General features: G+C 37.4%; 1 protein-coding gene across 7 annotated transcripts in view; it reads left to right on the top strand.

Annotated features, from left to right (window-relative positions):
• Positions 1-231: 231 nt before the first annotated feature.
• The window catches only part of CD36 (CD36 molecule (CD36 blood group)), a 31,084-nt gene continuing 15,434 nt past the window's right edge, over positions 232-15,881 (top strand). The window contains exons 1-3 of one of the 7 annotated variants that reach the window (XM_074538792.1): positions 232-370; positions 7,881-8,117; positions 15,660-15,820. In XM_074538792.1, coding sequence (XP_074394893.1) covers positions 7,998-8,117; positions 15,660-15,820 — 281 coding nt within the window. In that variant the 5' untranslated portion in view covers positions 232-370; positions 7,881-7,997. Of the gene's footprint in view, positions 371-4,556; positions 4,766-7,681; positions 7,703-7,880; positions 8,118-15,659; positions 15,821-15,881 lie in introns of those variants that run through there. The other 6 variants (XM_074538793.1, XM_014268556.3, XM_026794803.2 and 3 more) reach the window with 6 other exon arrangements.

The following is a 15,881-nucleotide window of genomic DNA, read 5'->3' as shown; positions in this document are numbered from 1 at the left end:
GCCACAATCATGAGGAAGAGCCCAAAAGCAATATATCTAGGGGAAAAACCTGAAGCAATTGCTGGGTTTTCCATCACCCATTTTACCCTTAAAGAGCTTCATTACAGTTTGACAGAGGAACTCATCAATGGCAGGAGCCAAATATATCCCACTGTTTCCACTGTACTGCTGCCAAGCTGGCTTGAGACACTGGTATTTTAGGATGTTTTTCCATATCGTCAGGACACATTGGGAACCACAAGGGACAGCACCTTAGGACCTAACACTTAGCAGAGCTGGGAAAGCTACGGCTGGAAGTCTCTGGTGGGTAATGAAGGAGCTACACAGCAGCTTGATAAGAGTCTTCCAAACTCTTGTGAGGAGAAATAAGGTATTAATGCATGCTGGGGAGGATATTTTTTTTCAGGAGGTTGAATAGTGCTTGATATGAATGGTTGGAGTATGAGCCAGGGCATGCCCTGGCAATCCTCGAAGGCCAACACACCTGTACTAAAATCTGTGATGTAAGCCGAGCAAAAAAGTGTAATACCATGTCTGCAATCTTTGTTCAAACTTTCCATTAATGCCAGCTGGTAAATATTTTGAAATTTTCTTCTTGAATTTTCTATTATTTTCATAATCTGTATGCATTTACCAGAACCCTGTACAACTGTTTTGTTACCATGAGTGAGGTGCACTGATGTGGAGAGGAAATGAAAGACCTTTTTTGGGGACTTTGAGTGGAATTGTTCTAACATTATCATTCTAATCATTAGGTGCCTAACTTAAGTGTGTTGTTTAGAGGCTTTGCAGTTAAAGGGGAAATATCAGTACCTCTAAGAGATATGCACTCCCTGGAACTGTTCAAAAATAAGTAGCTGTAGCACTTTGTTGTATGGTTTAGTGAACATTGTGGTACTTGGTCAAAGGTTGGAGATCTTTTCCAACCCTAATGATTCTATGGTTCCATATAGTCTTGTCTAAGAAAAGATTTCAAGTACTTGAGAAGAGTTATGTTCACTTATCTCTAGCGAGAGGAAAAGGAATAATTTCTTCTCCGGATGCCTACTTTTAGCTGGATAAGTTTATCGGTAACAAATATTTGTAACTAACTTAAACAAGGAAAAACAACATGGAACTATGCCTTTCTTTTATTTCAGAACAGTATAGATAAGATAGTAAAGGGAAAACTGAAACAACTAAGATATCTCTGTTCTTCCTTCTTTTATGTGAGTAGACCTGACTTAGAAAACTCTGTTCTATCCTGTGGCTTTTGGAAAATCAGGTCATACAAAATAGCAGTCACTGTGAGAACAGATGAGACAGAAATAGTGAATATGGAATTTGGGAATAATATTAGTTCTGTATTATTATTTGATCATTTATGTGTTGTATATTCATGTTCTTTATGTACAAAACCTGAGGATAGGCCATGCTCACTCTGGGATGGCTCTTGTGAAGTGGAAGTGCAGTGAATTGTTGAAGCTGGTCTGAGTGGAAACTCATGTGCTGCTTCTCATGCGCTGTGTGATGATGTGATACACAGAAGGCTTTAATTTCCTTAGGAAATCAAATTATCTTTCATGACTGCACAATATCTCTCCCTACAAAGTAACACCTCACAGTATCTCCAGGACACAGAGAGAGGCAGAAGTCTCACCCAGCTGTAGCATATTGCATATTTTCTTTTTTCTTCCCCAGATGATTCATTTCCATCACTCTCCTTCTCAGTAGAACTAAGGGTGAACACGAGTGTGTTGAATCAGAAAGAGCTTATTTGGGGAAAAAAGACATAGGTTCTTTTTTTTTTTTTTTTTTTGTGTGTGTGTGTGTGTGTATGCTTTGTTTTCTTTTGAGGGGGGAATGTTTAATGATTTAATCTTTCACTACTGAGCAAGGTACAACCCATCCTGTGGGACATTTCCCTTTCCTGTGAAGAAGCCAGAGAGCCACTGAGTGGTGACAATAGGTTTTTTGGTAGAGACAATAGAAGCCACATAAAATGATGCTAACAGAATCACCTGGATAAACAATAAATGTGTGCATTAACTTACCATGGAAAGTGGGTTAGTATGATTTGTCTCAAAAGCAGGGAGAGTACGCAAAAGCTGATAGAAAATCGTGTTTTAGATACTGACAATATTAGTCTAATCTTTTGCCCCAGAAGTTGGCATTTTACCTAACAACTATCAAGTAGATTTTGTTGGGTGTTTTTTAACAGTTAACATCCTTAAAAAGTTCAGGGGGTGCAAAAGTAGAGACAGAACTTTCCTGGAGCTTTCTAATTTGCTTCCCAATGTCACCTAACATATGCTAACATTTCCACATCTGAAAAAGAATTAATGTTAACACTAGTTTTTATAAGCTTCATAATAGGCAGTTGAAGAAAAAAATCTGAGTGTTATAACTGGGAAACACAGGAATATAAACTCATGCTGTGCTATACTGTACAGCAAAGAATTCATACAGGAATGTGGGAATGTTTATGTAATCATCTTGAAAATTTAAATTGTATGTATGTACAATGAAGATATGTCTGATAGAATGAACCTTAATATAGAAAGAAAGAAAGAAAGAGAGAGAGAGGTGACATAACCTATTTAGGAATCTGCATATAGGAAAGCACCCCAAAGATTGTGTTTTCCAAAGGATTCACTATGAGATATGTATAAAAGCCATGAATAGCACTCATCTTTTCAGCCTTTTCTTGTCAGTAGTATGTTTACTTCAGAAAATGTATGTGGACTTCATTTGGAAATAACAACAGCACTTCCCATTTTCTGCTTCCTGCAGTTTTCTCTGTCTTCATGAGGCGTGTGAGTGTCATTTACTCTGTTTCTCCTTTTTGACAACTTTTCCTTGTGGGACAGTTTGTTGCACCACTGGGAACTCTCATGAAGCACACAACTGTTTGTTTTTGTCTCCTGCTTCTGTTGCTGTGTGTCTCTACTCTCTCCTCTGCAACCTCTGAACTCTGATATGAAGTCAGAGGACACGGGACCATTAAGTACTTATGCTTTGCTCTGGTTTGTTTTTAAGAAACAGAAATTACTGACATCCAAAAGTTTACAGCTTCTCTCTCAGATTCCTGTCCTTTTAGCTTGTTTCTGCAGTTGAACGAGGCTGTCCTCATTTCACTGCCAAGCACTGCTGCTGGGAGAGATTTTGCTTATGCAGGATGATCATAGGATATGTCAATCATAACATTAAGTGGTACAGCTCACATGCATATATTGAAAACTGAACATCTTTATGTTGAAAGTAGCAGATTCCAACAAAAAAAAAACACAGATGAGCACTCATGAAGGGTGCAGACTGACTCCCACACACTGCAAAAAGGGAAAATGAGCATGGCAAGGAACCTCTCCACAGGCAGCCCTGAAGGAGGATCCAAACAAGAACATCCTCAGGAGACCATCCGAGGAGGACATGTACAATGGAAACAATTAATAACCATGAAAGTAGCTCATGGCAAGCACAGTGTGGAGGACTGCTTAACTTTCAGCAGTTAAACATCCCTCTTTAATTAGAAAAGAGAGGAAAACAAAATTTCTGCACTTTTCAAGGATGAGAAGCTGGAGTTATTCAGGGTCTTGAGCTTGCCCTGGCAGTGAGCCTTGTGCTGAACACTGCACAAAAAGTTGTTTTCAAATGACCAGGCTCACTTTCAGCCTTGCTTCACAACTAGGAGGTAAAAACCTCAAATTTATTTTTTTTTGTCCACCTGAGACTTACCTAGCAGACATTAGATTACAAAAAAGCAGATTTTCACATAAAAGCTAAGCTTCCAAGTAGAGCAGCATAAAATAACAGAATAGCAGTCAGTCAAAACAGATAGAAAATACTAAACCTGTGACTTGCAAACTATGCAGTGCTGCACAAACTATTCAGTCTGGACCTGAGAATCTATTTTTAGGAATATTTTTTCTCTCTCATAATTAAGCCAAATAAAAGTCACTTTTTCTTGCTGCTCCTAGAAGAATCTTTTAAAACAATCCATTCATTGAATTCACCTGACATAAAGAGGCATTTATAAAATATTTCTGCAAAAGCTTATCAAAATGTTATTATTTATTAGTGGACATTGTGATGGAGTGACACATTGGTTGATAGAGAGGTCTGTGAAAAAATAAATGTATTTTTAGATACATTCAGAAAAAGAAGCCTTTGGGATGACGTCCATTGAGCTTCCAGTAAAATAGGAAGAGCCTTAGCACTTGGCAAGGAAACATTATATCTGTTACCTGGAAAAAAATCCTATTCAAAATATTCTGAAATTGCCATATTTTTCTTCCTTGAAAATACACTATCATGACGAGTAAAATACAAATAGGCAGATATGAAAGAAGAACCAAAAACCAAGCTAGTAAGTTACCCTTTTGTCTCCTTGACCTTTGACTCACTTGGATCCAACTCGGATAAAGATTGCAGCCACTGAGTATCCTACCACGAGATGTAGGTAGTGGCTTTTAGTCAGGCTGCAAAAATAACCCCTTCCCCCAGCAGCAGCAGAACTCAACTTTTTCTTCTGGCCAAAAAAAAAAAAAAAAAAAAAAAAAGATAAAGAGGGAACTGACGTCTCTTGGAATATATAAACACTCCCCCCCCAGTTCACAGTCCATGCTTGGTGGGGAGGTTGAGCTGCTGGTCTGTCTCCTGGTAACTTGATGCAGGTCATGTGCTGAGGACTCGTGTGCTCAGCTGAAAAATCAGCCGCCCTTACTCAAGGTGAGCCCAATGAGACAACGTTTAGAATCAGGGGGTTTTCCTCAGGAGCACATCTAAGGTCAGTTGGGTGGAAGGTCTTGAAAATATTGCTTTTTAATGCAAAATGAAATGGAGGGATTTTACAAAGCTGCCTGCAAGAAAAAGTGGCATTTTACATGGATTAGTGGAATGCTTTTTTACTATGATAACAGTGGTGGTTTATGTTTAGTATGGCTGGCTTTCCCAATTACATTCTGTGTTTTGATATTTAATATTCTTGAAAATACAATTCTGGAGTCATATGAATTTATTTTTAAAAATGCATATTTTAAAGAAAATTTTCTAGCATTCACTATTTCAGTAAAAAGCTTGAAAGTATAATTTCAAAGAACATCAAATATATCATGAGATTATTTGTATTTTATAAGGGCTTGCTTTAAGTTGATATGTACAGAAGTCTAAGTTAAATAGTGAAGAAAGAATTTAATAAAATTTTTCATCTTTCCTTTTATACAGTTGCTTGTAAATTGTCCTTAAGAGATTTGAGTGGACCATTTTCATTGTTATTAATTAATATTCTGTTTAGGATCTTTGAAAAAATATTGAAAAGTATACACCCAACACCCTGGAATGGGGTGAATAATCTTATTGATCCTGCAGTCAAATCTGAGTCTAAATGATACAATAGCCTCATAGACCATGGCTAATTTTCTTATCGTACTTTCTATTCTGCTTAAGGTATATAATTTTCACTTGAATATAAATTCCCAGAAAGTGCATTCCTATTTGAAATTTCTACCTTAATCTTCACATTTTAAATTCAGTTCTGATAGATGAGAATAGTATGTTGACTTGTATATGAATTGAGTGTTGTGGTGTGAGTGCTCTTCACTCACAGTTGTGTAATTTATAATTTGAATTGCATAAATTGGGATGTCTAGACTGCTATTACATTGTTTTTGGTGGGAGAAGGGTGAATATTTTTCAATTTGCAGAAGCTTGGAATAGACACAAGTTGTTATCAGTCACTTGCTTTCTAGCTGGTTATTGCTGGTCCTCATGAGACATGCCTAGTCTCCCAAAAAAAAAAAAAGAAAATCACTGGAAAAGCTTGAAGAAACTTAGGTGGAAATGTATTTTGGTGAAAAGTGTATTACTGTGGTATTTGAAAATCTTCAGTATGTAAGTCAAGAAAAAAAGTCTGATGACATCTAAAAGACCCCTTTAAATATATCTGAAAGAACCAATTTTCATTTTAAATTTTAAAATGTGTGGAAAAAAAAATCTTCTTGTACCGGGGGAAAAATCAAATGGAGTTAGGAACTTTTCAGGATTTGATTTAATTATGTCTGCTTTTCCTCAGATTTGCTACAGTATGTAGCAGCAATCAGATTTTCAAATGCCCACACCACCTACTCCATTAGTTGCCTTTTACCGTTCTGTCTTTGCCACACTGAGGATCCTGATCTCAGCCTGGCTACAACCATGAGAGATTTGGTCCTGGTGGCTTTCACTTCAAAGTTCCTCAAGTCTAATAAATTTCTAACTTAAATATGCTTTGAAAATTGTGGTTAAACACATCCACTACATCAAAAAGCCTTTAATGGCTTTGGAGTGGGAACCACATGGAATGACCCGGTGGCAGGTGGACAGACAGACTGACTTTTATAGTAAGGATAGAAGGGATATTTTCCCAAGACTGCAAAGAGTCTTTTGGTCATTCTGCTTGAAAATATCCAAGGAGAAATTCATAGCATGCCAAATGATCTCGAGAGTACAGAAATAGACATTGTTAAAGGCAAGGGAGCCATAACCTGCCCAAGAGCAGGCAGAAGGTGGGTTTTCTGTGCAGTTAAAGGGAGGGCTCTGGTGCCAGGTGGAGATGTGACATTACCGTGAGTTTGGCATGACAAGGGAGGACACATCATGGTCAGTGGCCCGCTGACCATGGTACCAAATCTGTTAGGGCATGTTGTACATCCTTCATGTGATAAAAGGATCACATAACTGATAAAGGGAACAGAACAGACATTGTTCCTATAGCTGCTTTACTATTTAGAAACTCATGAAGTCCTTCTAGTACTTTAGTCCTCATGAGCAAACTGGTTGAGTTGTTTTTCCACTTCATCTTTCTGTTTTCCTTCTCTCTATGTTTGACCTTGAATGTGTAATTAACTCTTGAAACTGAAACTGTAATTAACTATTGGCTGCTTTAAAATTGATTTAGAGATGTTTGCAACACGTCAACAAACAGAAATTAGTAAGAATAAAAAGGACATGGACAGTGACATCTAAAACAGAAAAGGGCAGATTATCTGTTAACTGGAGGTCTAAAGCAAATAACCAACTTTCATATTCTGTGTATTTGATTAATTCATAATCATAAAGAATAAATTGTAAATTTGGCAGCTCAAACAAACAGACAAGAGACAAACTCAATTATTCATAAACAATAAAAAAATCTGAAAAAATATCACTGGGAGCTTATATTTTTCCACTTCAGCATCAGTGTCATTCTGATTTTCTTTACCCCCCCTTTCACTGGGGGCCAGCTTGTAAGACATATTAACATGTATGACTAGCAAATCTTCTTTTCCAATGACTAACCACAGATATTTTTCTTCTGAGAATGAATAATCTTTAAATTACAGGTATTACAAGGAACTTTCAAGGATCAAGCTCTAGTCTTGCTTTAAAAACTCAGATTGATCCTACTGGTACAAGGCAGGGGGGCTCATTCCAGAGCAGTGCAACTCCTGCTGCTGCCTGGTGTGGGAGCCATGGGCTGAGATAAAAGCAGAGCTATCTATAGCCTCCTCCTTTGGCAGAGGGAGATTCAGAGATGTCTACATCAGGAAGAATGTCATATAAATAATAACAATGTCAGCTTGCCCTAATGCAACGGAGCCAAAAAAAAAAAAAAAAAAAAAAGACTGATAAATGAAACTTACCAGTTGGTTTAGGCAACTGGAATGAAGATAATCATACATAATAAGCAGTTGGCAATAAGCAAAAAGTACCTGCAACTTTGTTTGTTTCTTTAGTCTGTTCGGGTTTGTTTGGGGGGTTTTTTTGTTTATTTTTTGCCAGGCTGGCTGGTTTTGTCTTGTTATCTTCCTACGTGCTTCATCTCGTGTACTTTGTACTTTGAGCTTTGGAATTTGATATTTTTGTTCACTCTCTGCTTATATTAGCAGCTTCTCTGAGGAAGATCCGTGCGTTTGTCTGGACCAGGAAGAGAGGAAAAGCCATCAAGCCTCACAGCAAGAATATTTGTGCACTGTTCACTGGCACCCTAACAGAGAGGAGGAATGGGCTGTAAAAGGAACTGTGGGCTCCTCGCTGGGGCCATCATCGGGGCTGTCCTGGCCATCTTCGGAGGAGTTCTAATACCTCTTGGAGATCATCTTATAAACAAAGCAGTAAAAAAGGTATTTTATTTCTTTTCACCTCCCCCGGACATTTAATTTGTGGTTATTGAATACTCATTATTTTTAAATCTTATGTTCTGCTTCTGTTTCTTTTCTTTTCTTTTTTTTTTTTTTATTTCTTTGTAAAACATAGTTTTTATAAATTAGGTGCTCCAAATTTCCCTGGAAATACATGTAACAGCAAAATTTAAAAAAATACATTATTTATATTTCCACATTCACTTGTTTGCTCTCTCTTGTGCTTCACATTAGAAGCTAAAAAATACTGTGTTTTCAGAACACAGATTAGAAGTAAGCGGGTTTTATTTTATTGCGTTTATGATTTTTTCATGTTTCTTTATTTTTCCTTTTTTTTAAAATTTTATTTTCATACTTTGGTACTCACTCTGTGCAGTTATATTCATATACTGCAAATAATCTAAACAATCTTCTGCTGCAGAATCTAATCCTACACTTCATGCATTCACCTCACATTCTGTGAGTGTATGATCCAAGTAGATGCTCTCCCCATGACTCGAGGCTCTAATAAAATGCATCTCTCCATTTTGAGTGGGAAGATTGATTGAAACAGGATGTTTTAGACCTGGCAGATATCATTTTTTCCTGATTATTAGATTATTTTCTGTCGCTAAAATTTAGGTTTTCATGCAAAGAAAACAGAAAAAAAATTAATTCGTTAGATCTTTGGTGAAAAGTATACATAACTGGGGATTTAAGTCATGGAGTAATCTGGAATAGAAGACCTGGCATGTCCACTATGGTGACATAAAATCTCCTTAGAGTCACTGCCCCCAGAGTTGGTTCTCTGATGGTCAAAAATCTGAAAATCTTAAGATCTTTGGCTATTGCTTAGTCCTGCTATTTATCCTCTGTGGTGCTGAAGAATTTGGACATCTTGGAAACACTTATCCAAAGGTTCTTCTGGAAGACTAGCCTTAGCCCAGTAGTTGTTGTAGTCAGTTGAAGAGGTGGATACATGAACTCCCAGGAAATGCTGAACTGTCTGTTGAGGCCCTGGATATATTATAGTATCATTAAAAAAAAAAAAAGAAAAAAATAGCTCCTATAAACATCTTAATTTTTTCAGGCAATCCAATGAAAACCAACCTGTAGAGGGATTTTCCAATTGTTATTGTATTTTTCAAGAATTTAAAGAATTTTAAGGCTTATAGACAATTAAAAAAAAACCCTCACTAAATCATGTCTCAACCACCTTTCAGCATTTTACAAAAAAGTCACAATTTTAATTGTTTGCCATATTGAGGAAATGACAGGTTTCCTAAAAAGCATATAAATTAAAAAAATTATATCTCCTTATATTGAATACTTATTTATATTAATCCTGAGTGTTGTCTCATACCATTCAATATTTTGAAAGCAAATTACAAATAGTGTTATGTGTTCATCCATTTACTAACAGTGGTGAACCAGTTGTACAGCATGGTTTGCAAATGTCTACATAGTCAATTATACCTGCATGAGTCTGTAGTGGTAGCGTTAGAGGGAGTAATTTTCCCCTCAACCACTTTTTAATTTTCTTCAATGTGATCATGTTTCAGATGCTTGTACCTATTTCAAGGCAGCTTGTTTGATGTATATATATAAAATGTGCCAGTAATCACATAAAACATAAGAGTACATTTGCAGAGGCTTTATTTACTTAAGTAAATGGATGTTTTTTCCTAAGCACAAGTCATACCAGACTATTGTCTTTCTGTTTAATGTGCTGACTATTCAGAAACACCATAAGACTTTAAAGCAATTCCATTTCAGACAAGATGAGCCCAGGTACAACAGCTGAAATATGTGATCAGTACAGCAGATGCTCTGGAGGGGCTTGAATTTAATTAATTCTTATTTTGCCGTGTTGATGAAAGGTCTGTTAATAAAAACAAATTTGTTCTTCATTGCATTTATATTTAAGATAAATATAGAGCTGACTGCAAAGGAAACAGATCTGCCAAGCACAGAGTGCTCAAAATACTTTTTTTTTCTGAACTATTTCACTTTTGGAAATGTAATTTTTATGGAAAAATCTTGGGTAGAAACAGATCAGCTTCCATGACAAATTTCTTTGGAATTTCTTAAGACTAGTAACTGTAGGACAGGAAAATAACAGAGTGAGATGTTCTTACAGATATGGCCTGTAAGCATTTATGTGGAGCAGATTGCCTAGGGAAATGTTGTAGCCACCAGCCCTGGAAGGGTTCAAAACATTAGTAGAGATGCTCTTCTAGATGTGGTTTAGTGAGCACTGGAGTCAAAGTTTGAACTGGATGATCTTGGAGGTCTTTTCCAGCCTTACTGAATCAATGTTATTTCCATTTGCACTCATATGAGGAAAAGATCTAGAAGATGTCCTCACCCAGTGGATGAAAACTCAGTATGCCATATGTCTAATGAAAGGTAAAAAACTGTTTCAGACACAAACAGTAGAGACAAAATCTTGTCTTAAATTCTTCACAGTCAAAGCTTGAAAAAAGACCCCTAGTTTTTCCTCTGGCCATCCTATCTCAAAAAAAATTCTAGTCTATTGCACCGTAGTAGGACCAATTCTATATTTTTGGAAATGTAAGCTCGTATCAAATGTTATTGCTGGATTAAAATAACAAATGTTGAATAGTTTTAGGACACTCTGTACTATAGCAAGACAAATTGGCCTAAATTAACTTGTTATCAAGGTTTAGTCAAATAACATTGCAGTCAATTTACTCTAAAGCAAGATGAATCAAGTCCAGATGAATTTCTCTAGCATCTCCCAACGAATTGGAGGGACTATAATTTCAAAAAACATTGCAATCAATAGAGTTTTTGTCCTTTTCTGCTAGCAGCAGAAGTCTAACCATGTTTCTCTTAACCTTCCCTTAAGCACACACATCTTTACACTTTAGCAGCCTCATTTCTCCTTTATTGCAGTCATTGAGAGATTAGTCAGAGTAAACACAGCAGGGTATATTGTGCTGAAAGGGCTGCAAACTGTTTTTGAAGCAAAATGAAAGCATCTGCAAGTGTACAGAAAATCTCAGGTGCCCTTAGGAACTGGACACTCTATCAGCTGTTTTCTCCTGCTGGGTGGGTGCTGTGCTCCACCCATGAGCAGTCCATGAGTGGACAAACCAAACAAAGTTCATGTAACATGAAACACCCAGATGTCAAATCTTCATTTGTTCCAATTCATTATCAGACATCTGTGCCTCAAATCAGAGCACACAGCTATGTTTGCTAGCCTCAGAATGCTTTACCTGTGTCTACAAAAATTTGGATAAGTTGTTTCAACTCTAACCTCCAGCAAAAGACAGAGTTTAAAAAAAATTGTATAGATATATATGTGTGTATATACATAATATATATGTATGTGTGTGTGTACATTTATATATATATTTATATTCTGAATTGTTTTCAAGGCTGTTTAAAGAAACTGTCACTTGAAAAATGACACCAGCAGCAGCAGCACCTTGGCAGGGATCCACAAAAGGAGATTAGTGCTAAACTATTTCAGCCCTGATACTATTCATGGAAAGGTGCCTTTGATTTCAGGAGCAAAGGGCAAAAGTCCTGTCCTAATTTCTATGAACACTGAATCAGTCCAGAGGGGAGAGAACTTTCCATTAAGGTCATAGGGGTTTATAAAATTGATCCTAGTAGAGTTATGAGTGAAACATGGAAGTTTGAGAGTTCTCTGCTTGAGGTTATAAAATACACCTTTTTAACTGACTCTACACATTTCAGTTGAACATTATCATGTCTGTTGTCATTAATACTAGATATAATTATATCTCAAATTAAAAAAAAAAAAGAAAGGAAAGGAGTATTCAAAACAACAAATCAGAAAGATTTGATCTGATATTGTTAGAAAAAAAATATTTTGACGTGGCTCAATTTCTACTTTTTGCCTTTCCCTCCTTAAAACAATATTATCTTTTTAGGCAAACATCCCATCACTTCCATTATAGGGTTTTTTTCCCATCTAGGCTTAACCACTCAAAGCTATTGGTAGTGGATTAATTTGCTAGAAAACCTTTATCACCTCTTCTCTAAGATCTGCTTTCCACCTGAGTGCATTTGCTCAGGAGCTGAACAGAAGCCATGTAATAACACCTAATATATTGAACTCCTGATGAATTGATAATACAGAATGGAGAATGATTTGCTACAATGCCTCAGTGCTGTACTGGCTTAGTCTCAGTTATTTTTAGGAATAAGGCCTTCAATTGTAGCTATTATTATGTTTATTCATTTGTCTCTACATATCTGTGATCTGTGATTGGCCAGATTATATCAATTTAAAACTGTCTTTGTGACATTCATTTGCCTTCTTTACACAAACTAATAAAGCTAAAGCAACTGCTGGCTCTCAGCAGAACACAACACATATTCCCAGATTATCAATTTTAAGCTTTATTTAGTCCCACAATTCTGTTACCAAGGACTGAAAAGAAATAAAAGTTATGATCAAAAAAAGTCTGAGAAGAAAGACTAGCAATAAGCTAATAATCATCATTTAACAAGTAATAGGAGTCATTCTTCCAACTGCAAAATGGGGAAAGATTATTTGCTTATCTTGAGCTTTACTTTTTCAGTTTTACAGAATTGTATTGTTTGTTTCTTCCAGTGTATGTTGGCAGGGCAACATACACAATTTTGTTACAGTCCAAAGTACTTGTGACACTTCTCACTTCCCTGAAAATGGCATCTTTTGCCATCTGGCCAGATTCTTTGTCAAGACAGAAACTTTGTCTTAAATTTTGTGTTTCTTCATCAGAAATCATAATGGCTTCATTTACTTTGAATCAGCAAAGTACAGCAAGTTTCTATTGCTGACTGCTCAACATTTCTTGAATTTATGGATTGCTATTTGACCCATCTCTAGTGGGGGAAATTGTCAGAAACAAAAAGGGTCAAAGTTCCCACTGGTTTCACTCAGTCTTGCACAGCTGGGTCGTGGTATGAGCTTGGCTGTGTGGCAATGGCATTTGAGCAGCTGCTTTTGCTGACAGTAGTTAATTATTGCATTAAAGATTGCATTAAATATTGCGATATTAGAGCTGGTGCAGATGGACTAGGGAGCTGAGAAGTGTTTTGTACTATCAGTTGCATATTAGCTTCCAAAATTGCTCCTCCTCTCATAACATCCCAAAGCACAGCAGTGCTGTTAGGGAAATATATGAATGCTCAGCCAGAGAGAGGGGTAATATTTAGATTAGATCAGCAGTGATCAAACAGCAAAAACAAAGGGCTTGCCGGTGTGAGGGTATTAGTTTGAAGACATGAAAAAGAGCTCCAGATTTTTATTCCACTTTAACCTACCATTTGCACTCTCAAAGTATGTGACAGAGAATCATACACACCTCTTTTGTGGGAGAAATATTGTTAACAATAATGGCTAAATGCCACTGAAAATAATGGTCTTGTTATCTTCCTTCCCCCTCCTTCTTTTGTCCTGCTGCTTCCCATGTTCTAATGCTGATTCCCTCTACACAGACCCCTGAGCCAAATGGCCAATGGGTAGAAAGGTAACACAGAAAGCAAAAAAAAAAAAAGGGAATTATGTTCCTCCTGTCTGGCAGGCAGAAACAGCTCCCTGAGGCATAAGAGCTGGTGCAATAGATAGATCAGGAGCTGTGGACTGCCAGGGCCAGTTGCCCCTTTGGATGCCAGATTAGATCATTTGTACCCTTGAAGCGCTCCCCAAGGGTGTCCTCAGTGACATCAGTGTCACAGTGAATGCTGGGCTGCAAATCCACACTTTGTGACCTGGCAGAGTGCACTGGCAGAGCTCCCCCGGCAGAGGGCTAAAAAGAGGAGGGGAATGGATGGAGGGGAAGAATTTTGAAATGTACGTAACACCACTTAAAGATCTGTTAAATAGATCTATTGTCACAAGGTTGAAACTTCTCTATTCTCTGGTCCTGAGTATTGTCTTTTAGAGAGATTAGTTTGTCTTCTTGACCATATTTGTGCTAGAAATTTAACAATTTGCCCACTCCAGTTGCACAGTGGGAGGTCAGGTCCTGGCATCTGTCCCCATCTCAGGACCCTGCTGAGCACAGATCACAGGCAGACCCTGGGCAGACTGAGCTGCGCTTTTCATATCATCCTGCTTCTCCCAGATTCTTGGGGCAATTCTCTGTGGAAACTGGGAAGGCGATTTCTGAGCCATGTAAGCTTTTCCCTTTTCATCCAGGAGATGATCTGCCCCACGCTGGGCCACAGGTCTTTGGCCGTGTGAGGTTTGAGTGCGAGGCCTCAAGATGATATCACAATTGCTGCAGCAAGGTTTCCTTCCCCTCACACAAATTCACATAAATTATAGCAGGCATTCAGGCAGCAAGCCCAGGGCTTTACATCGTCAGCAAGGTGTTTGCAACTGCACCATACAAAGGCTTTTCACAGACAGAACCCTGGCTGTGTTATTCTCCAAGATAAGATATTTGTTTCTAACTGCAGGAGGTGGTAACTGGCAGTATCTATTTTGTTTACCTGGTGATTGCCAAGTGAACTTCAGAAGCACAAACTTAAACTAGAAAAAAAAATATTAGCAACTTTTAATTTAAAATATCTTTCCTTGCTCTCTAGAGAAATTAGAAGCTCTTAATTTCTGGACTTTATGAGTTGTGCAAATTAGCTAATTCATCTTCAATCACTTTAATAAAGAAAAGGCATCTTTTATGTTGCAGACATGCAGTCTAGAATTTTCTTCTTATTGAAAAACACTTTTATGAATCTTTACCACCAAGGAGAAAAATTACATTATCCAAAGGTTTGGGAAAATTCCACAGAAGAAGCCTGATACAGACTAGGCAAAGCAGGCATTCCCCTGATTACATACTTTAAAACTCTTACTGTACAGTCCTGAGGCCTGAATTGCCATTTGCCATATGTGGCACTGACTTAAAGCTGATGATTCCTCTAGAGGGCTTCCAGATGTACTGTTTTGTCTCTTCTTCCTTAGATCTGGGAAAATTTCCTAATAAAATGTTATGAGAATTAGAGAGATTTCTTAGAAAGTCTCAGTTCTGGTGACAAAAATTTTCTGTCAAAGAAACAGTCCTTCAAGAGCACTGTGTGATTTCTCTGGGTGCAAAATTATCTAGAGCCTGAAAAGTGCTCAGACAAAACTCTCATTTCCTCCCTTGGGCTATTTTCAGTATATGAGAAGTAGTTTTTGGATTCTGTAACCTGCTGGGTATCACTCAGTCACCAAAGATTTTCCTTTAAAAATGATCAGTGGTTTTGGCAAGTGCTTGAGAACTGAGGGAGTGCCCCTCGCAGCAATGGGGAAGTTTTGCTACTGGCTGCATCGGCAATTGTATCAGTTTTTGTGCTCATTTGTTTTTGGGGAACTCCCTTTTGCTCTGGCTGAGCAGGAATGTCAAGCTGCCTCCAGATGTTGGCCAACTGGGCTCTACATCTCATACTGATGCTAAAATGGTGGTTTTATTCTGTTTGCTTTTAAATCTTCAATAATCACCTAAAAAGCAAATGCAAATTCTCACTTGTTTCTTTTGTGAGTAATTTTGACTTTGATTTTTGTACTTTCAGGAAGCTGTCATTGTCAATGGTACCACTGCTTTTCAAAATTGGCTTGTGCCAGGAAGCACAGTTTACAGGGAATTTTGGATTTTCCATGTGGTAAATCCTTCAGAGGTTATTGAGGAGGGGGCTCAACCAAAATTTGAACAAAGAGGACCTTACACATACAGGTAAGAAAAGACCCTTTAATATGTGGCACCATATCTACTGCGATCAAATTTATTCTTGAAA

This window comes from Zonotrichia albicollis, chromosome 4 (genome assembly GCF_047830755.1).
Source record: "Zonotrichia albicollis isolate bZonAlb1 chromosome 4, bZonAlb1.hap1, whole genome shotgun sequence".
NCBI classification, from domain to species: domain Eukaryota; kingdom Metazoa; phylum Chordata; class Aves; order Passeriformes; family Passerellidae; genus Zonotrichia; species Zonotrichia albicollis.
The sequence above is the reverse complement of the archived record's forward strand: the minus strand, read 5'-3'. Positions and strand labels throughout refer to the sequence as shown.